Source organism: Aquarana catesbeiana, linkage group LG01, assembly GCF_042186555.1.
Source record: "Aquarana catesbeiana isolate 2022-GZ linkage group LG01, ASM4218655v1, whole genome shotgun sequence".
Taxonomy (NCBI): Eukaryota; Metazoa; Chordata; class Amphibia; order Anura; family Ranidae; genus Aquarana; species Aquarana catesbeiana.
Window position 1 is genome coordinate 243,383,230 of NC_133324.1, and position 23,036 is coordinate 243,406,265.

A 23,036-nucleotide genomic window follows, 5' to 3' on the forward strand; every position below is an offset into this window, starting at 1 on the left:
GGGGTTTAAGTGTTATGTTTTTCAAATATACTTCTTGCCCTAGGATGATAATGCTGTTTCTGCATAGATACAGTGTAGTGTTGTCTCCATAGGCCAAGAAGTCTGTTACTGGCAGGACGAGAGGGGGAGGCGTTCTGTAGTCTGGACATATTTCCCATCCAAGGGTGACAAAGCTGCTCTTACATATACACAGTATGGTGAGTTAGGGTTGCTGCCTTAGGATGGGAAGCGAGTTATAGGCAAGAACTCCAAGTGAAGATAAAGAGGAAAAAAAAAGCCATTACACTGTCTGGTGCACATACTGCCTGCAACATTCATCGTCTGCACACACTACCCACCATAACTACCTCCACATTCCTCGCCTGCAAATACTGCCTGGCATAATATCCTCTGCTCTCCTCCCCTGCACATAGTGCAGCACAGTGGTGTAGTGGTTAGCACTTTCACCTAGCAGCAATAGGGTCACTGGTTCGAATCCCAACCACGACACCATCTGCCTGGAGTTTGCATGTTCTCCCTGTGTCTGCATGGGTTTCCTCCGGGTACTCCGGTTTCCTCCCACACTCCAAAGACATGCTGGTAAGTTAATTGGATCTTGTTCAAATTGGCCCTAGTATATGTGCAAATGTGTGTCCCAGGAACGTCGAAATCCTACGGAGTAAATGACCGCGCTATATCAAGATGCAACTCAACATAGTGTCTGCTGAGACACTTCTTAAACATTAATATCTCCAAACATCCCTGTTCTAGTATGGGCACACTTTTGCTGGTACCCTTTAAATAGTAGGTAAACGTTTACACTGCAGCAGTCATTATTTTTCACATTTACATCTAGACATTTATAGACTATAATAAATAATCATAGACATATACACACACACACACACACACACACACACACACACACACACACACACACACACAAAAAAATAATCACATGCAACTTTTTAAGATGCTGAGACCTAAAAGCTTCATGATGGGGGCAGTAATCATCATCTTCATATTACAAATTTGCATTACAAATTGGCAGATCAAGGAATGGGACTCAACCAATATTTACTGACTCTATCCAAAACTGCTACCCACCAAGAGTTATAGTCCAGCTGCCTAGAGTTTGAAGCCAGGTGAAGTGCAATGAAGTGTATGCAAACATTCCATTGTCAGCAGGGGAAAAAACAGAGCCCTTGTCTTGCCCATGATGGGGTATTTGAAATAAACACTGGTTAATTTGCGCGTCTTGCCTGGTTCACACCTATACATTTTTTGGTGCTTTTTGCAGAAACGCACTACAGTCCATTTACCATGGCTTCCCATGGGACACGTTCACATCTATGGAGTGCGACTTTGCAGTCCCAAGTCACAGGACAGGTCGTACAAGTGTGAAAGGGACCTTAACCTCTCTTCTGCAGTAAATAACTACCTGATGAGTTTGATAAATTGTTGAGCTGTGTCTTGTTCTCAATGAGTTCCTTCTCCAGGTTCTGCACTTTTATTTCCAGCTTTGCTTTTTCAGACTCCAGTGACTTCAGTGCTGACTGCAAGCTTCTTGCAGACTCATTCTCTCCCCGCAGTACTGTAACCTAGGTAGAAACACAGAAGTCAACAAGTGCCTGGACTAACACAAAATGCCTTTTCAGTGTATAAAATGCATGCAAGAGATGCTATGGAAAATACACAATATTACATCTAGCGGAAGACTACACACAATTATATCAATTTCTAGCGTTCTAGCAAGTCCAGAGTTGAACAGGTAGCCAATGTCAATTAAAATTAACAATGAGGCCCCATTCACACTTTGCAATTTTGAATCGCGGACAAAAAAAGCATTACACAAAGCTGTCGCCCAAAAGAAGCTCCTGCTCCTTTTTGGTTGACAAGCTTTGCGCGATATGTTTTGCCACGTGAAAATTGGAGTCCCTGCATGTGCCGCTGGTGCTACTGCAAACATGGTATCCCTTTAAGGGTTTCTGGGCCTGCTTTCTGCTTGTCTATGCCAGCCATCGCCTCAGGTGCTATGCCAAACATGGTATCTTCAGCACCCACCAGACCTGAACATTCATGGCCGGGCCACATGCATAGCTCTCTTAGGCTGCATGTGGCCCGTGGGCTGGTCACCCCCGCTTTAACCGATTTCAGACCGCCCACAACATATATACTGCGGCAGGGCGACCCGGCTGCGCAAAATCATGTACCCATATGTGATTTTGTGCACAAGGTGTAGGGGACGCAGCGGGAGCCAATCAGCGGGTCCGGCGGCCGCCACTTGCCGATCGTTCAGTGGAGAGATGGAGCAGTGGTGTGCCTATGTTAACAAGGCAAACCGCTGATCTGTCAATCTGTCAGGGAGCAAAAGAGAGATCTTGTGTTTCAGCTAAGCTGAAACACGGATCTTTCTCCAGTGGATCTGTCCCCCACACAGTTAGTAATCACCTCCCAGGGACACACTTTGCTCCTTGATCCCCCTGGTGTTAAGCCCTTCCTTGCCAGTGTCATTTATACTGTGACAGTGCATTTTTTTTCAGCACTGACCACAGTACTGGTGTCACTTAGTGTTAGATTTATCCGCCACAATGTTGCAGTCCCACTAAAAATTGCTGATCACCACCATTACTAATAAAAACAATGAAAAAAATAAAGTCCCTAAATCTATCCCATAGTTGTAGACGCTATAACGTTTGTACAAACCAATCAATATACGCTTATTTGGATCTTTTTATATTGGCCTAAACCGATGAAGAAATATTGTTTTTATTCAAAATTGTGAGTCTTTTTTTGTTTATAGTGCAAAAAAAAACAAAAACAATAAAAAAAAAAAAAAAAAAAAACGCAGAGGTGATCAAATACCACCAAAGGAAAGCTCTATTTGTAGGAAAAAAAGGACATCAATTTTATTTGGGTACAGCGTTGCACAACTGCGCAACTGTCAGTTAAAGCTACGCAGTGCCGTAACACAAAAAATGGCCTGGTCAGGAAATAGAAAAACCTTCCAGAGCTGAAGTGGTTAAAGGAAACCTTTAGTAAGGAAATAGGGCAGCTACAGTAACCTACATCTTCTTCTGAAAATGCTAGTTACCTTGCATTCAGTACTTTCTAAGGCGCTAACCTGAAAGTATACAGATGAGGAATTGGGACTTTACTTTGACTTTGGCTGCTACATGCTTGTTGCAGGGCAACGATACAAAGTATTGATGTCAGACAGGGGCATTTGCAGAAAGTGGTAAGCAATGGCAGTGCCCATATTTCTCTCACTACAAACTTCCTTTAACCCTCGTATTGCCACTACTGTATATATTAACACAGTGTGCAGAAAATAACTGCTGCAACATTTTAAAACTTGACAACAGACATGCCCCACTATAGAAGAACTGATTTGGACAGTTGGTAAGCCACCTGATCGCTTCTCCTCACCATCAAAAATATATGTAGATTTTAACAGAAAACATACATTTAATAAATATTTTGCAAATATAGAACATAAAAAAAAAAAAAAAAAAAAAAAATGGAGATTACCACCTCCTTATTCTTCATGTCCTCAAGTTTTTAGAATGTTTATTTTTGGGGCCTTTAGTTTCAAAGCAATAATATGCATTTTAGCAATACATCCAGCAGCAAAAGGGGTTAAACAAAGAGGAAGGAACAAGTGACTCCTAATACACAGTTTTCAGCAAGCCTTGAATTCTGGTTTCAACTGATCACATTCTCATACATATCCTAAATGCTTAAATTAAGAAAAAAAAAAGCACTACTGGTTTCCTACAAGGGAATGTGTGTGCATACGAACAAAAATCAACTCTGATCAGGATACTTCATTTTTTTCTTATTTATTATAGTTACTTAATTTTACACTTATGTTATATAAATCTGAATCTACAGAAGAACCAGAACAGCCAACAACAAGTTATATCCAGGGACACAACATCTACGTTATCTAAACAGGTCACCCACACCCAGTACCATGTAAACTAACCTTTAAATCCATAGTCCTCTTTGGAATTCTCAAAACCGTGTCTTGTGGTTTAGCTTGTGTACTGATGAAACAATCAAAACACCACTAAATAGATACTGCATTTTGTTCTGCTTCAAAAGGCTATGAATAACTGTTTCAGACTGATTCAAAGAAGAAAAAAGCTATTGTGCCTTCAGCATGTCAGCTGCACAGTAAATCCAACGCACAGTTGTCACTTATTCAAAAAGACAGAATTTTAGTGAGTCAACATCTACGTTCCATGACCAAAAGGCCAAATGCACAAGAATATGAACAAAATGAATTCCCGAAAAAAATAAAAAAGGCTTTTGCACTTACTATTAAATCTTTTTCTTGAAAACCATTGAGGGACATAGGAAGGGAGCAATTCTTAGACATTTGAGTTACACTGCCACCTTCAGGAGGGTTTGGACACTGGCAAATGAAAAAATAATAAGCCAGACCCTATATAAAATTCCAACTGGCATGCCTCAATTTTGTGAGAAAGCAGTACACAAGGCGATAACACAAAAGGGTGGGACCTGTGTCCATCAAAGACACAGGAGGGTAGTGTGACAGTGAGAGGTGTGACAGTGAGAGGTCCTGCTGCTGGGAAAACAGATGTACAAAGGACACAGGGTTCACACATATGTAGAATGTGGTGCTTCCGAATATCAACTGCGAGTGAAGAAAACCTGTTTTTAGGTTTCTCTGGATTTTGGTATCTGGAGTTTGGAGGAGACTTCAAAGGCCTGTTTCACACAGGCTTCAGCTTGTATAAAAGTAGTGTGTGAACAGCAAGCTTTTACAAAGCATTTGAAGAATTTTCATGCACACTGGATGTTTTTGCAGCAGCTGTTTTTGGCTTCAGACGTTTTTTTCTACAGTCAAACTCCCCATCATTGTGTCCATGCACACATAGACTGTTAGCAGTTTTTGGCTGGGGCGTTTTTTGGCTTTTAAAAAAACCCAAAACTACTGGGCTCTGAGAGGAGTTTTTCAGCTGTACAAACGCTCCAATGTAAAAAAAAAAAAAAACGCTGATAAAATGCTCAAAAACGCAGCTCACCAGTGTATGATGTTTTTGATTTGTTGAAAAAAAAAAAGCGGAAAAACGCTAACGCTATTGCAAAAACGTTAAAATAACGTTATAAAAACGCCAGTAGCTTTGCGGTGAGTTTAACGTCCAGTGTGCATGAGGCCTTAAAAGCAGCCTTCAGATTCAATTTGTAGATGTTAAACATGGATCTTAATGGGAGTGCTGATTACAGTTTTAAATAAGCTGCTAACAAACTACAGCACTACTTATTGAAAACTTGTTTTAAAGTTTATTGAAAGCCTGTCGAAGCCTGCTAGCAGCTTGTTTTAAAAGTGACAATCAGCACTTCCATTAAGATCTGTGTTTAGTATTTCCAAACAGGAGCTGCAGAACACTTTCAAGGCTTAGATAAAGCTGCTCGAAACCTGCCAAATACTTTGCAAAAGCTTGCTGAAAGTTTCATAAAAAAAGCTTGCTCTTATACAGGCTGGAGCCCATGTGAAACAGGCCAATGAGTTTTGGGAGGGAAGGGATCTCCAATCCAGAGTCCAGGTCTTGCAGGAGACCAGCAGGCTGTAAGTGCAGGTGCACACAGCCCTTGAATGAAGGGCTTCGGCATAGGTCAGAGCTCCACCTGGGGGACAGGTGTGTTCCACTAATAAGGCAGCACTCCATGCTGGAGGAGAGATTCCCTGTCCATAGGGCTGAGAGGGTTGAGACGGCTAAGCGAGCCTGGCAGACGGGGGCAAAGACAATTAGGCGAGTCCAGGTGACTGAGGGAATCTGGAGGTCTCATAAGTGAGAGAGCCTGGTGTGCCAGGACACCCCTTACCAAGAAGTCCAGGGAGTGTGCCCAGGCAACAAGGAGCTGCAGCTGAAATGGCTGGAAGAGCCATGAGTGCTAAGAGAGCCAGGAGAGCTGGATGAAATGGTCTGAGGTACCATGGAATAGCCAAAGTTGAGGCCTAAGCAGCAGTGCTGCTAAAGAAGAGCCACATGGCTCTGCATTTTTCTATTACCTATTTTTAATGATGAAATTGCCCTGTGTGGGCTACCATTTTTCTGTCGATTAATAAACAGAAATACCCCTGTGCACACTCAATCTGTAATACAGTGCAAATGACAAACATATAAATGAACTGTGGTGCTGCCAGAATCTAAGTGTACCACACACTTTAAAAAGTACAAAAGTACTAAAAAAAAAAAAAAAAAAAAAACACAACAAAGTGATTTAGCACTATACCATAAGTGACAATCTCAAATTCCAAAATAAGGAGAAAGAAAGGAAAGGAAAGAAAGTTGCGTCATTCAAGAAGTCCTCAACTTCATAGTACCTGTCTCTTCTGTGAAAATAACACCACCGTGCTGCACACAATGCCACCATTAGCAGCTCACCTCCCAACTGAACCTATAATCAATAGGTCAAATGCACCTGTTCCTTTAAGGACTGTCACCCAAAAAAAATGCTCAGAAATAAAAACAATTATAGTGCTTTCCATAAAAGACACTGCTTTATTAAAACCAAGTTAAAAATACACTCACAATCAAAAGTGCACAAAAGCTGATGTACCACAAGTTACGTGCACATAGTATTGCTCAAGTCTACACTGGGGGCATAACAGATAGAGCCTACAGCTTGTGGATAAATTGCCATTCATTGTGTACATTCACTAATATTGTCCCTTTAAAAATTAGATTTTGGTCAGTATGGCTCACATAAATCCTTGGCGTTCCCCTCCACCCGAGTATGCGGAGAAGAAATCTTATGTCGCCAACTCTGCTCCTTACACGTTATGCCACTAGGCATGACTTCATCAGAGGGATACTGTCCACCAATTAATTCTGTAATTACTTGTTACCTTCTCACTCATTACTTTTGTAACTACTTGCTGTCCCCTGAATCCTTTAAAAGGCAAAAAAGCAGTCAGATCATTCAGGTGTAAAGATCCCCCTATGCCACCTGGGCAAACATTTTTTTTTGCTTAAGTACATTGAAATTATCCTCCCAATTATTTCACCATTATTGGATATCTTCTACCTTCAAACACATGGAACAGCGATGGGCAAACGCTTAATGCCAAGTTGAATATGGGAGCATTCAAAGAAATTTACATGATCTCCCCAGCAAACCCATTCACATGTAATAGAACACATTTTTCCACATGCTTTTGGGAGACTTCAGATGCGTTTTTGAAGAATTTAGCTGGGCTTGAATGTTTTTCTGCGTAAGAAAATGCTTCTGTCTCTGTAACTTCACCCTATAAAATCTATTGTATTCTTTATGTTGGATTTGATTCTTACAGCCCAGACGAAGTGGATGTGTTCTGGCCCCCGAAAGGCGATTGCTCTAACAAAATCATTTAGAGCTCTTTCACACTGCTAGCACGGCCGCGTCAGCGATTTTAACCCCGTTAGCGACCGAGGAAAGGGTTAAAACTGCCCGCAAAGCACCGCTGTCGAAGCGCTGCCAATTGATTTCATTAGCAGGGGCGGTTTAGGGGCGGTTTAGGAGCGGTGTGTCACAGGACTTTTCTTCGGTCACTCGAGGTTTCACACTGGGGAGGCTTGAGAAGTGCTTTTCAGGTGCTATTTTTAGTGCTAAAACGCCTGAAAATCACCTTAAGTGTGAAAGGGGTCTTACTTTCTTCATCAGCTCATCCCCCACAACTATTACCTTTCGTATAATTTGACCCACCCTCTTCGATTGTAAGCTCTAAGGAGCAGGGCCCTCTGATTCCTCTTGTACCAAATTGTATTGTAATGTCTGCCTTCATTTTGTGAAGCGCTGCTCAAACTGTTGGCGCTATATAAATCCTGTATAATAATAAACGACTTTCTAAGGGGAAATCAATAAAGCTGCTGTAATACTTTTCTGATGTTATTGCCGGTTAATGTATTGAGCCAAATTCATAAAGCATTTGCGACAATTTTGGTTTGGACAGCGACTGGTGCACCAAATTCAGGTAGTTCAAAAATGTGTCACTTTGTCCAAATATAAAAAAGTGAACTGAATTAAGACCAACTCTTTTGGCGTAGAGAGAAAAACTGGCTCAGACAGATTTTGCAAAAGTGTCTCTCATGTGTACTAAAAGTGGTGCAGCATTAACCACATTCAAGTACAAGTTCTAGGAGTTTGCATGTTCTCCCTGTGCGGGTTTCCTCCCACACTCCAAAGACATGCTCGTAGGTTAACTGTATGGATCCTTTCTAAATTGGCCCTTGTATGTATGAATACGAGTTAGGGACCTTAGATTGTAAGCTCCTTGAGGGCAGGGACTGATGTGAATATACAATATATGTAAAGCGCTGTGCAAACTGACGGCCCTATATAAGTACCTGAAATGAATAAAATAGGTGTAAAAAGCAAAAGCAAGGTGTAAACAGGACTGTAAGCTAACCATTTTATTTTGTGACAGGAGCTTTGACTGGTGTTCAGAGAGCATTAAAGCCTGTCTGAAGCCATGTTTTGAAGCAAGTGTAAACTAGCCCTTATAGACCATGTGTTATAGGCTGGTACTCTCAAGTGACTGGGCACTGGTAAGCTTTTGAGTACACGCCCACCTTCTTATAACCCTACCCAACTGCATGAGTCCTTAGTCTTGTGGCAAGCAATGCAGAGTAACGCAGGAATAGAAATGAATTTACCGTCAAGTCAAAATTCCTTTTATCTGAAATCACTCAGTACAGGACACATGCTGAATATTCACAGACCTCAGGGCATCCCTTAGCAATGAATAACAAGGGTGGGCAACAACTAGGAAAACAACTAGGAAAACAGAACTGTGTGAACAGAATTAACTTCAGAGTGCCATTGCAAGAACCTTGCGGGCGAAAGCGGAATATGCACAACACTGAATGTCCACCTGGTAGAACTTTGAAAAGGTATGAAAAGAGGAACAGGTGACAGCCTTACAAAGCTGGGCAGCATAGGCTTGATGTGGGAAAGCCCAGGAAATACTCACAGACTTGGTAAAACAAGCACGAGAAAATGCAGGAGTTCAAGCTCTAGCAATGAGTTGTCTTATCTAGTGATGCTGTTAGAATTGTGATGGCTCCAAGTCCAGGCAGTGAGGAGCAATTTCCTTTGGGTGCTTTGGAGCAGAGCACAAAGATGGAAGGACTTGGTCTTCATTGAGGTGAAAGACTGAAACTACCTTTACGAAGACAGATGGTCTTGGGTGCAAGACTGCCTGGTCTTTGTGAAGAATAAGGCTTCATGTACACTGCTGCTGATAAAAGCGGATGTTTAGGAGCAGTTTGGCTGCCCCTGAACACTCCTCTATGTTATCTTATCTTATCAGTACATGTACACAGGGTCATTTATAGTAGTTTCTAGGTATGTTTTCTAGTTGAATTTAGAAGCATTTTTTTGGAAAGCAAAAAATTGTGTTCAGGACAGATGGTCAGAGGCATTTGAAAATGCCAAACGCCTGTAACAGCTTGTAAACCCGGTAACTTGCATTTAGCCATGTTTTGTTTACAGGCATTTTTAATTTTTGACTATTTGAAAAAAACAAACAAAAAAACAAAAAAAACCACACACTACTAAACGCAAACGCGGCTAAACACGGCAATAAACGTGGCAGTAAACGTGGCAAAGCGGAGTTTTTTAAACGTCTTTTACTATCTGTCAAGTTAAATTGTTCAGGAGAGGTTGTAAAACGTCCCGTGTAGATTAAGCCTAAAGAATGGCTCCAAACAAGAAAGTCGCTTGCTTTAAGACAAATAATTACATAGTAGGCGAGGTTGAAAAAAAAAAAAAAATAAGACACAAGTCTAACCTATGTGTAACATGTCTCACAGATGTGATAGCAATCAAGGCCACTTTGCAGGTGAGATCATCTAAGAGAATATTACTTGATGGGTTCAAAGGGTGGTTTTTGCAGGGCAGAGAGAAACACATTGGGGCCCCCAAGGAAGCACAGGGTGCTCTAGGAGGGGAGCCTGATCCGAGTTACACCAACATAAAGGATTTAGACTAGGGAAAGCAAAGACATAGGCTTTTGGAAAAGAATACAGCAGGCTGAAACATTTCAGGATGACAGGTCATGATTGTCGGAACACCAGAATGCGAGGCATGACGTAAACTATGGGATTTTAGTGCCTGTGTTCACACGAGGCAAATAAGGATTTCCAGGTACAACAGTAGATCTTTCTCCCAATGGCTTCTCTTGCTTTTAGTAAAATAGTAATGACAGTTTCAAAGACTTCTCTGTCCCTTAAGACCTGGGCTTCAACAGCCATGTGGCTGAGACGCAGGATGGAATAAATAGCCCTGAAACAAAGGGCCTGGTCTGTTGGGAAGAGACCAGGTTTCATCTCCTAGTAGTCTGAGTATGTCTGAGTATGTGTACCAGACACTTCTGAGCCAGTAGTAAAGGATCCTTGGTCTTGGCAACAGAGGTAACTCACTGAATATGGAGGCCAGAATATCCACTTCTGAGGTCCCCCATCTGGCATATTAGGTTAAGGATGCTGGGGTGAAGGCCAATTTCCCTTGGTCCAGCTGGTGTTTGGGGAAATCTGCCCTCTAGTTGTCTACTCATGGGATGTGGACAGGAGAGATCACTGGACAGTGTTTCTCCATCCAAGCCAGTGTTTCTCCAAGCCAGATCATCTCCTTCCCTCAAGGCTGCACCACTCCTGGTGCCCTATTGTAGGCCACAGCCATGACATTGTCTGATTACACCCCAAATGGGTGTCCTTGCAGGAGGGGAGGCCCAATAGTGCAGAGCCATCTTTATCGCTGGATGCTGATGGGGAACTTGGCTTCTACAGAGTACTATATTCCCTGAACTGTGAGGGCTTGGAACATTCCTCCCCAGCCTGAAAGACTGGCATCTGTCACATCACTTCCCAACGATATGGCAGAAACGACTTCCTTCATTGCCAAGACTGGGTTGAGTTTTGTGATCCACCAAACTCGGAAATACCTTGCTTGGCTGCATAAGAACATGGGTAAGTAAAGAGAAGAAGAATGCTTGTTCCATGCCAACAAGACGCTGTGTTAGAGACGTCTTAAATTAAATTGTGTGAATAGCATAGGCTTGAAGGAGGCCACCATGAGACTCAGAACTCTCATGGAAAATCTCAGAGGGGTGTCTCTCTGATCTCAAATCCCAAGCGTGCGTTCTGAGAGCGAGCAGTTTTTTTCTGAAAGGAAGACTTTTGCTTGTGCCGTGTCTAGAACCAGGTCCAAGTATCCCAGGCAATGAGGTCGGAAAGCAGATTTTTGGAAGTTGATCACTCTGAACCATCTGGATTGACCCATAGGCATTTGCAGACAGCTGGATGGGAGAGGAGTCCCACTGGGTTTTGTACCATGAGTAGGTTTGAACAGAATCTTTTAAACATGTCCTCTAGGGGTACTGGCACACTGACAAAGTTATAGTTGCAAGTGCTTTGGAGCCCACTCCCATCCATAAGCAGATTCCAACAGCCTTAAAGAAGGGGGGAGGCAATTCCCCCAAAACACGTTGGCTTGATCTGTACATTTTTAGACTTTCAAAAAATCGATTGTATCCTTTCATCAAGCGTCGCATTATTTCGAACACCAGGCACTCCTTCCCCACCTGAGTAGTGTCTATGCTGAAACAGCTCCGTCATACAGGTAAGGTAGCAGCCCAAACCTCCAAAAAGGGGGACTAGCGCCACCATTACCCCACGAGTGGGGTAGGAAAATTGTGGCCACAAAGCTTGCCAGTTTCCGACTACCCGAGTATCGGTCTATAATCCTGAGTCAGCCTGCAACCTGTACTGAACAATTAAAATATAACTATTGTTTGTATTGCTTTTACAATGTTGATTTTATAAAATGAAAGTGTATGCTGCGACCAAAGATTTCCTTTAAAGGCAAAGTTCCAGGAGCCCCCAAGTGTGGAGAAATACTATAGTAACAGGGGTGAGTGCAGGTAGCATGCTCGTGTTTGCTTTAATACAAACAGCATGCTTTTAGTCATTTTATATGTCCATTTAGCTTTAAGGTCACCTGAAAGTATATGTAAAGCCAACATTTCATACTCCTGATACGTGCCTGCTGTACCATGTACTTGTATAAAAAAAAAGCATCCTCCGCTTTTTGTATTGCTTAGTTTGTGTGAAATCCAGTCTCTCTGCTTTCCTATTAAAAACTTACCACACTAGGCAGGAGACACTTCGTGGTCACATCGTGGTCAGTTCTCTAGCTGTGCTCTCCTTCAATGATCAGACTTGTTCTGACACCCCTTAAGCCTTACACTGGGAAGACTAGTGTCCTGCTGTTTCCCCTCCCCCAGCTCTTATGCAGCTGAGAACAGAGGGTACATTATCACTTATTTAAAAAAAAAGGGGGGGTAGGGATTGTTCATAATTTTTTTATATCTATACAGAAATGTTTTGCCTTCCATTTCTATTTTTAAACTGAATGGGTTGTTTTACAAGGAGAGAGTTTACATATACTTTAACCGCTTCAGCCCCAGAAGATTTGACTGTTGAATAACCAGGCCATTTTTTGCAATTCGGCACTGAGTCGCTATAACTGACAAGTGCGCAGTCGTGCGGCACTGCACCCAAACAGAATTGATGTCCTTTTTTTCCCCACAAATAGAGCTTTCTTTTGGTGGTATTTGATCATCTCTGCAGTTTTTATTTTTTGCGCTATAAACAAAAAAATAGCGACAATTTTGAAAAAAAAAACCCACAACACACAATATTTTGTACTTTTTGCTATAAAAATCAACATTTTTTATTTTTTTTAAAAAAGCTAATTTTTCTCTCAGTTTAGGCCTGATATGTATTCTTCTACATATTTTTGGTAATAAAAAAAAAAAAAAACACAAAAAAACCCGCAATAAGCGTATATTGATTGGTTTGCGCAAAAGTTATAGCGTCTACAAAATAGGGGTTAGATTTATAGCATTTTTATTATTTTTTTTGTACTAGTAATGGCGGCGATCTGCGATTTTTTTCGGGACTGCGATATTATGGCGGACACTTGACACATTTTTGGGACCACTGGCATTTATACAGCGATTAGTGCTATAAAAATGCAAGGGGTTAATTGTGTTCCCTCTCTGTGTTCTAACTGAAAGGGGGATGGAACTGACTAGGGGAGATGACAGATCACTGTTCATACTTTGTAAGAACAGATGATCAGTCTCTTCTCCCCTCAGAGAACTGTGATCTGTGTGTTTACACACACAGATCCCGGTTCTTGGTGTGTCACGAGCGATCGTGGGAGCCCGGCGGTCATCGAGACTGCCAGGCACTCGCATCGGCTCGGGGGGCGAGCAGCGGGCCCCTAGTGGCCACAGGGCGAAGCGACGCTACATAATGTTGTTTTGCCCAGCCGTGCCATTCTGCTGCAGTAAAACTGCGGCGGCTGGTCGGCAAGTGGTTAATAAAGCATTTATATTACCTTCCTGGAATAAATGTGTATGTTACCCTAACATTTCATATTCCACATGTGTCTGTTGTACCATGTACTTATTGTGTTAAAAAGTAACCTGTTCTCTGTAGATTTCTTCCTTTGTGTGAAATGCCTGATGATCCCGCCAGTCCCCCCACTTTCATATTTCAAACTGGCCATGCTAGGCATGAGAGCATATCTATCCCAGCATGGTCAGTTTTCTAGCTGTGCAAGGCTTGTGCCGACACACCCCCTTGCACATCTCTTCACTGGGAAGTCCCTTATGCAGCTGAGAATACAGGTGATTACTTACTGAAAAAAATAAAAACAAATAAATCTATATACCTATAGTTCTTATTTTAAAAAATATATATTCTACTGTATATACACACACAAATGTGTTGACTTTAATTTTCCAAGGTAAGTGTTCACATATATTTAATTTTAATAATTAAATTTGATAGGAATTATGAATACTAATGACATACCTAATGAAGCTAACTGCGCTGTTAGAAAATCCATGGCATTCAAGTCACATAGAAAATATAACGACACATTTTTCCCTTGTATTTCCTTGTGCTTTGACAGCCATCATCGGGCCCATGCCCGTGTAATTAGTACCTTGTTTACATTGTAGGCTGAGCGCAGACTAGACCTGAGGATAGCACACCATGGAAGGCAGTCAATGAAGAAACAGATCACAAACTGCAGGAAGATCTCTGTATACTTGTATCTAACCTTCTGTAATATGATTTAGCTGATCCCTTGTTATAGGTTAAGACCCGTCCATCCATCTGGATTCCATACAATTAATTGTAGGCAGCAGAATACACATTACTATTTAATACCAGCACTTACTTCCTTCCGAAGTCTTTCCAGTTCTTTGTCTTTTTCAGTGACCAAGGCACTGGCACTGGAGAAAGACTTCTGTAGAGAGGACTTCTCTTCATCAAACTCTTTCTTTAGAACAGATTCTCTGTGTAAAGCAAAGTAAAAAAAACAAACAAGAAAGAAGTAACTAGAGAACATATTAGGGTTTGCTTGTAGTAAACTCTAAATGGTCCCATTAGGACTGCAAGTAATACTCCAAATAAAACTAAAGTTGAAAGTGAATTCTGAGATCTGCAGCCAGGCATTTTGGGTGGAGGGGAAGCAGTGGTACCCATCGCTGTCCTGTGCCTTTTGGCCCCATGCAAAACACTTCTAAAATGTCTTCCTGATCTGTGTGCCAGACAGAAGAATTCCCATTGAAGTCTCTAAGGAATCCTCTCATAACAGAGTTACAGACAGCAGGAGGGCTTAAATTATTTGCATTAGGGCACTGGGGGCAAAGAACGTTAAGCAGATTAACGCCATTGCCTCCACTCACTTCCTGGATGACAGTTCATATTAAAAAGGAGCTTTATAAAATGTTTCTAAATACATATCCTGTGGAAAATAAAAGGTAAATCACATTTACATACCTTGAAATTACATTAAAAAAAAAAAAAATCAAAACAGATTTATACATTTTTAGAGCATCAATTACAGTGGAAATCTTTCAGGGAAATTACCAAGAGACACACAACATGCACAGCTTTACTGCACAATAAGCATGCAAAGCATTGGGTATGATGATGGGAGGATCAGCTGGTCCTTTTCAGCTGTATTAATGCTGAAATGTATCTCCTGCCAGTAGAATTATACCCACAAAATTCCAGTCTGTGGCAACTTTCCACTTGCTCAGTATAGTAAAGCTATGTGATAACTTGAGAGGAAAAAAGGTAGTACTGCAAAAACTTATTCCGAAAGTACCTTTTAGAACTAAATAAAAATACTTTTAGTTTAAATAAATAACTGGTCATTTTAATTATACCAGATTTTCATTCAAAATTTTAAAGTATTATTAACTACATGCAAACACTTCGGTTCTATTAAAACAAAATGCTACCAACACGATTCATTTTCAAAGATGTGATCAATCACATAGTTGGCTAAAATTATAGTGCCAACTCTGTGATCCCTAAATACTTGTGAAAAATTCAAGACCTTGATTTCCAATACATGAAACACAATGCCATATTAAAGTAAAAAGAAGCAACATACCGATGGCTTGGCACATGTACACAAAAAGTTAGAGTAGCAAGTGGAGAATCTAAACTTTGGTGCCCACAGTCTGAACACACACACTATATATTAAATCCCTGTATCAGACAAGGTTGCTTTTAGGCAACAGTTAATTTAATTTGGGCATTATAAAACTCCATTTTTATTTAGTCAGAATAGGATTATTGGATTATGTCTATTCATCCTTTGCAGAAGATGTCAAGAAGAATTTAAGCTGTAGCACAAATAATCAGAGTTAACATTAGACCCTTCTGTGCCTCAGATGTTTTATTTATCCCCGCTGAAAATATGTGAAATGTACATGAAAGCATAAATGGTTTACGACAGAAGAAGAGGAAATCAAGATGGATGCATATTGGATTCAGGTGTTCAAAGCACCTTTTTGTTGTATTAGATAAAACAACTTGATTGGAGAGCACACCACCTGATTACCATTACTATAATGCCTTGGCTCTCCATCGACAGCTGGGATTTAATTCCCAGCATGCTCAACTTGGCCTAAACCTACTCTGCTGGGTCAAAGATTCTTCTCTTATTACTCAAACACATTCAGTAACAAAACAAGTACCTTACTGTGTTACTGGGAAAGCTTAAAAATGCAAGATAACAAAGACCATATGTTAGAAAATGTGAATAGAGAAAATATATGATATACAAGTAGGAAAAAAATGTGGAAAGTTCCTTTTTGGTTGAAAAAATAATTGCAGCTTAATTTTTCTTTTACAAAAACAAAAAGCAAGACACTTTGGGACATATGCAGCCAAAATACGTACAACAATGCTGTACTAAAAAAATATGAAATAAAAAAATAAAACTATTTGTTGTAACGGGGATAGACTTTCTTCAGTCTTACCATTAAAAGACACACAGATATAGCAAAGGAAGCAAAAAGTAGAAAGGGAGAAAGGAATGGGATGAGCATTGATTAGCAGCGCAAGCTGAAACACAGCAGGACAGTTTGCAATCCACAAAGTTTCAGTTACATGAAAATATTCAATGTAATACAAAAGGTTTGAAAAAAACACTGTGGTAATTTAGTACTTATTAATTAGTTAGACCTCGCTCTACACAGATGAAGGCTAACACGGAAAATACATTTAGAAGAAAATCAAATTGATACATTTTTTCTACCTGAATTGAATACACCTATTACTACATTGCATTAAACCCATAACATTACATAGATAACTTTTATTACTCCAAATGAAAAAAGTGCATTTCCTACACAAAGTGCCACCATCCATAGCTAGCTCTAATAATTTATTGTTTCAAGTCTTAAAGTTTATCTAAACTAAATGCATATACAGTGCATTCATAAAGTAATCAGAGCCCCTTAACTTTTTCAATTTTGTTATGTTGCAGCCTGATACTACAGTTGTTTAAATTCATTTTTTCCCTTATTAATCTACACTCCGTATCCCATATTGACAAAGTTAAGACAGAATTTTAGAAATTTCTGAACCTATTAAAAAGAAGAAACTTAAATATCACATTTACTTAAAAGTGTTACTAAACCTAAAAACATTTTTTACCTTAAAGAGCAACTCCACTTTTGTTGAGAAAAAAAAAAAAAACATTCCCCTTTAGGTGATCCATGTACATTACAAGGATTATAACAACCTTTGTTGCAAATTCCTACCTTTTGTTATTCTGAAGTAATCCCTGTATGTTCCTCTGAGTCTCAGTGATGAGTGGGAGTGGTTTCATAATTATCTATCAGGTGTGCACCTGCAGGACACTAATGAGGAAATCTGCTGGGCCTGCATCCCTTTAGACATGTTCCTATTGGGAGTGTCTCACCAAAAATTACAGTTTTGTTGCAGGGAGGCCTGAAATCTGACTTGTATCTTAGGCTGACTTCAGAGAAAATTGGTGAGCCAATCACACAAGCAGGAAATAATGTTTATGGGGTTGGTCAGTACACACTCTGTGTACAGAACAACTCCAGGTAGCCATATTGCAATGCATTCTCAGAAAATTACATGGACTGCAGATTGAAAAGGAAAGGTAATTTTTAATAACAATTACAATATGACTTGTGTCGCAAGTGTATACGCTATATTTTTTCTTTATGTGCTATTTTTTTTTCCCCCTTGAAAGTGGAGTTACCCTTTAATGCATTGTTTGCATTACGGTGAGAATAAGAGAGGGGAGAAGAGATCAGCGCTGTGCACGGCTGCATCTATTCTCCCCTTACTTCCTCTTCACACATCATTCGAGAAGCAGCGGGAGCTATTAGCTCTTGCTGCTGTCAATCGAATGCAGTGAAGAGGAAGTAGGGGGCGGGCCAAAGTCCTACTGTTTAAGTCTATGGAGCTCAGCTCCATAGACACACCGGTCGGAAGCACGCACACTACGTTTCTCCCCATAGCAAGTGGCTGGCTATGGTTGTCCTAAAAAGGAAGAGCCAAGATTGCTGCCGGGGACCCCAGAAGAGGAGGATCTGGGCCACTCTGTGCCATACCACTGCACAGAGCAGGTAAGTATAACATGTTTGTTATTTTAATTAAAAAAAAAATAAATCTGACTTTAGTAAAACAAGTATTTAGACCCTTTACTCCGTACTTGGTAGCAATTACATCCGCAAGTCTTTTTGGGTAGGACGTGACAAGCTTTGCACACCTGGATTGGGGGAATTTTCTGCCGTTCTTTGCAAATTCTCTCAAACTCAGTCAGGTTGAATGGGGACCATCGGTGGACAGCCATTTTCAGGTCTCTCCAGAGATGTTCAATGGGGTTCAAATTGGGGCTCTAGCTGGACCACTTTAGGACATTCAGCGTTCTCCCTAAGCCATTCCTGTTATCTTGGATGTATGCTTAGGATTGTTATGTTGGTAGGTGAACCATCGGCGCAGTCTGAGGTCCTGAGCACTGTGGAACAGGTTTAAATTGAGAAAATCTCTGCACTTTGCTCCATTCAACTTCCCTTCAACCCTGACCAGTCTCCCAGTCCCTGCTGCTGAAAAACACCCCCACAGCATATTGCTGCCACCACCATGCTTCACTGTTGGGATTGTATTGGGCAGGTGATGAGAGGTGCCTCGTTGCCTCCAGACATTACATTTAGAATTGAGGCTAAACAGTTCAATCTTGGTTTCATGAGACCAGAGAATCTTGCTCCTCACTGTCAGAGTCCATAAGGCACTTTTTTGCAAACTCCAAGTGGGTTTTCATTTGTTTTGCACTGAGGAGAGGCTTCTGTCTAGCCACTCTGCCATAAAGCCAAGATAGGTGGAGGGCTGCAGTGATTGTTGTCCTTCTGGGACTTTGTCCCTTCTCCACACAGGATCTCTGGAGCTCAGTTAGAGTGACCATCAGGTTCACCTCTCTTAGTAAGGCCCTTCTCCCACAATTGCTGTTTGGCTAGGCAACCAGCTCTTGGAAGAATCCTGATTGTGCCATACTTCTTCCATTTGAGAATTATGGAGCCCACTGTGCTCTTGGGAACCTTCAGTGTAGCAGAATATATTTTTAGTAGCCTTCCCCAGATCTGTGCCTTGCAATCAGCTCTGCAGGTAGTTCCTTTGACCTCATGGCTTTTGCTCTAATACAGTATGCATTGTAAGCTGAGACATTTTATGGATAGGTGTGTGCATTTCCAAATCATGTCCAATCAATTAACCTAATTTACCACAGGTGAACTCCAATCAAGGTGTAGAAACCCCTCAGCAACAATCAAGAAAAATGTGAGGCACCTGAGCTAAAATTGTTGCTGCAAAAGGTCTAAATACTTATGCCAATATGTTATTTCAGTTTTTCCTTTTCATACATTTGCAAACATTTCTTAAATTCTGTTTTCACTTTGTAATTATGGGGTACTGATAATAAATTAATGTGGGCAAAAATTTAAACAACTGTAGTATCAGGCTACAACATAACAGAATTGTAAAAGTGAAGGGGGTCTGAATATTTTAGGAATGCAGTGTGTGTAACTGTGTGAGTGTAGCAGCTCATCATCCCTTTGATGGGGTAGCTTAATTTTTCCTCCTAGCAGGCTATTCTGCCTTGTTTTTACCTAGTGAGATTGACAATAACCCACTTCTTGTCCTGTCACTCACTGTACTGTAACTATTTAGGAGCATTGTTTTCACCCTAGGCTTGGACTTGATTTGGACTACGAAAACCAACCTCTCTTCATTCTCATTACATAGGGAGGTGGTGTTTTGGAGTTCACAGAAGATAGCAAGTAAAGTTGAACATTGTTTAAGATTTCAGTTCATTGTACAGCAATGTACAAGAACAGAAGACTTATGACAGAATAAACAGGTATTTTTGTACTTGCAGAAAATGCACTTATCCTGAAAAAACAAAAACAAAACAAAAAACAGGTAAGGACTGGTAAGCTGGTAACCTTACCACACTGGTAGGCCCCCTTCACATGGCCATGTTAATTGTGGCTTCAGGATTCCTGCGGCAAGAATCTGTGGATTCTTTCTGCAAGAATGACCGGATTATGCGATTAGCATCGGGGCACTCAGCCCATTTAAACCAATGGCAAGCATCCATGCTCGGACATCTGTCCCAGAATTGCAGCTAATTGCTTTGTGTGGTCAGCAATCACATAACCTGGTCATTCCTGCAGAAAGAATCCAGAAACCATAACAAACCGGCCGTGTAAAAAGGGGCTGTAAGCTCATTGCTCTGTATTACGGTATCAAAATCAACAAAACTAAAATCTCTTATACAATCAGTGTGTACAGTGCATATCTGTAACCATATAGAAAGTAGTCCTTACAAGCACCCAACAATTCCATGATAATATTAGTTTTAAGCACCCAACAATTCCATGATAATTTTAGTTTTATATTAAATACCAATACAAGCCAAAACTTTTTTTTTTTTTAATTTTAGAATCTCTCAGGTTTTTATGTGTAGTCTGTGCCCCATCTGGGGGAAAGGGGGGTTTCCCCTCACTTCCTCTCAGAATAGGAAGTGATGAGAAATCTTTAGAGTGGGACAAAGACTGCTGCAACTTTTTTTTCAGTAAAATAATTACCTAACAGGTAATTTTTACTGTGTCTTCCTTTTATTCTCCTAATTTATTATCCTGCTTTTCATAATACAGGAGATGAAGTCAACTTGATAGAATCGTGGACAGCAATAAAAACTTGACAGAAGCATTTTCTCTTTCCAAAGGCTTTTCAAATAAATACACATTTTGGAATGAGGTCTTTAACCACTTACGGACCGCGGCATGCCGATATACGTCCGTCCTAACTTGGAAGAGGAATATCATTATGGCAGCCGCTAGCTGCCCTAACCCCGGTATCCTCTTCTTTGGCCGACGGTCCGTTTTCAGATAAAAGTGGTCTCTGCGGCGGATTCACCGCAAGATCACTTATCGGCGACGGGAGAGGGCCCCCCCTCTTACCGGAGCCGTTGGCAGCGGCGGAGGCGATCGGATCCTCTCACATGCTGGGTATGGAGACAAGCAAGGGGAAGATGGCCCCCACCCGTCTCCATACCATTGCAGGCGGAAGCGACGTCAAAACATCACTTCCTCCCATAGCTCTTAAAAGGGCCAAAAAGTGCGATTGTAAGACCGCTGCGCAAATACGGTGTGACAGAAAGTATTGCAACGACCACCATTTTATTCTCTAGGGTGTTAGAAAAGAAAATGTATAATGTTTGGGGATTCTAAGTAATTTTCTAGCAAAAAAAAATTTTTAACTTGTAAACAACAAATCTCAAAAAGAGGCTCGGTCCTTAAGTGGTTAAACTGGATGGTTTATTCATAGTACAGCTGACAGATCAGTCTGGAAGAAATAAGGCTGAACACTATAAAATGATTTGTCTGCCTAAATGGCTGATCAAAAAAACAACCCATCAAGCACTAGTATGGTGGCTGATGGAACTTATATTTCCCTTTAGATGACACACGAAGAAATAACTGCAATACAGCGCATCCGGAAAGTATTCACAGCACTTCACTTTTTCCACATTTTATGTTACAGCCTTATTCCAAAAAGGATTCAATTCATTATTTTCCTTTAAAATACTACAAACAATAACCCACAATGACAACATGAAAACAGTTTAAAATCTTTGCAAAATTAATAAAAATAAAAAAAAGAAACAAAATCACATGTACAGTAAGTATTCACAGCCTTTGCTCAATACAGTAAAACCTTGGTTTGAGAGTAATTAGGCTTGAGAGCGTTTTGCAAGACATTTTTAAAATAAATTTTGACTTGATATACAAGCGATGTCTTGATATACAAGTAGCGTCAAGTCACAACTGAGTATAAAAGGGAAGAGAGGCGCCTCTAAGTGTAGCAATATGGTTACATTTAATGAAGGTACAACATTTAGCAACTCACATGGTTGATGATTAAAAAGGGCACATCTAAGTATACAGGCATCTGGGGTAAAGCTATCCACACCATCCTTTGCACCGCCATCAATGTCATCCCTTCCACACTGTGCTCCACGAGTGCTTCAAGATCGCTCTACTGCAGGGTAGTCTTCCCAGTCACGATTACCGGCTGACAGCAGTGAGAGCCGGCGGAGGACGGTCTATATGGACAGCTTTACCCTGGATGCCTGTATACTTAGATGTGACTCTTAACCATCAACCATGTAAGTTGCTTCATTAAATGTAACTATATTGCTATGCTTCTTCTCTTTTATACTCTGCAGCTCCTGATGGATTTTGCTTCTAAGGCTTACCTGTAGGTGCAAGAAATATTTCCCTTACCTAAAAGGTTTAGGAGATATTTGCAGAAATAGCGTCTACGGCGAAATCTACTGAATTTACCACAGGTGTACTCCAATCAAGTAGTAGAAAAACCAAGGTTGATCAGTGGAAACAGGATGCACCTGAGCTCAATTTTGAGTGTCATGGCAAAGGCTGTGAATACCTATGTACATGTGTTTTGTTTTTTTTATAAATTCGCAAAGATTTCAAAGTTCATTGACGTTGTCATTATGGAGTATTGTTTGTAGAATTTTTTGGAATAAGGCTATAATATAAAATGTGGAAAAAGTGAAGCGCTGTAAATACTTTCCAGATGCACTGTATATATAAAGTTTATTTTAGGTTAGGCAGCTTTCACTTGGACGATCAGATCAGGTCCTACTTTCAGTTTTTCAGATGGACCTGATCGGACCCGCCAGTCTCTTCTACGGAGCAGCAGATGTCAGCGGATGACTCTCTGCCGACTAGGGGTGCAACGGATCGTCACCGATCCGTGATCCGAATGTTTCAGCCTGTTCGGATCGGCACACACGCGCTACCTCGGCCTTAGGAAAGGCCGCGGCTTCGGCCTAGCTCCGGAGCAGCGGCCATCTTGGTACACCCGGCGGCGGCCTAGGTGAGCGGAACGCTGAAGTCATCACCAGCCGCCTCAACTGCAAGCAAGCTCCAATCGTAGGGGAGATGTGGATATTACAGTAGGGGAGATGTCCATTACAGCGGGGGGAGATGTCCATTACAGCGGGGGGAGATGTCCATTACAGCGGGGGGAGATGTCCATTACAGCGGGGGGAGATGTCCATTACAGCGGGGGGAGATGTCCATTACAGCGGGGGGAGATGTCCAT

General features: G+C 41.0%; 1 protein-coding gene across 8 annotated transcripts in view; it reads right to left on the bottom strand.

Moving 5' to 3' along the window:
* CLIP1 (CAP-Gly domain containing linker protein 1) overlaps nucleotides 1-23,036 on the bottom strand; it is a 225,624-nt gene that overhangs the window by 11,668 nt on the left and 190,920 nt on the right. For 4 of the 8 annotated variants that reach the window (XM_073626982.1, XM_073626975.1, XM_073626958.1 and 1 more), the window contains 3 exons: nucleotides 16,064-16,084; nucleotides 14,248-14,365; nucleotides 1,421-1,580 (listed from right to left, as the gene is read on the bottom strand). In XM_073626982.1, coding sequence (XP_073483083.1) covers nucleotides 1,421-1,580; nucleotides 14,248-14,365; nucleotides 16,064-16,084 — 299 coding nt within the window. Of the gene's footprint in view, nucleotides 1-1,420; nucleotides 1,581-14,247; nucleotides 14,366-16,063; nucleotides 16,085-16,150; nucleotides 16,344-23,036 lie in introns of those variants that run through there. The other 4 variants (XM_073626999.1, XM_073626966.1, XM_073626948.1 and 1 more) reach the window with 2 other exon arrangements.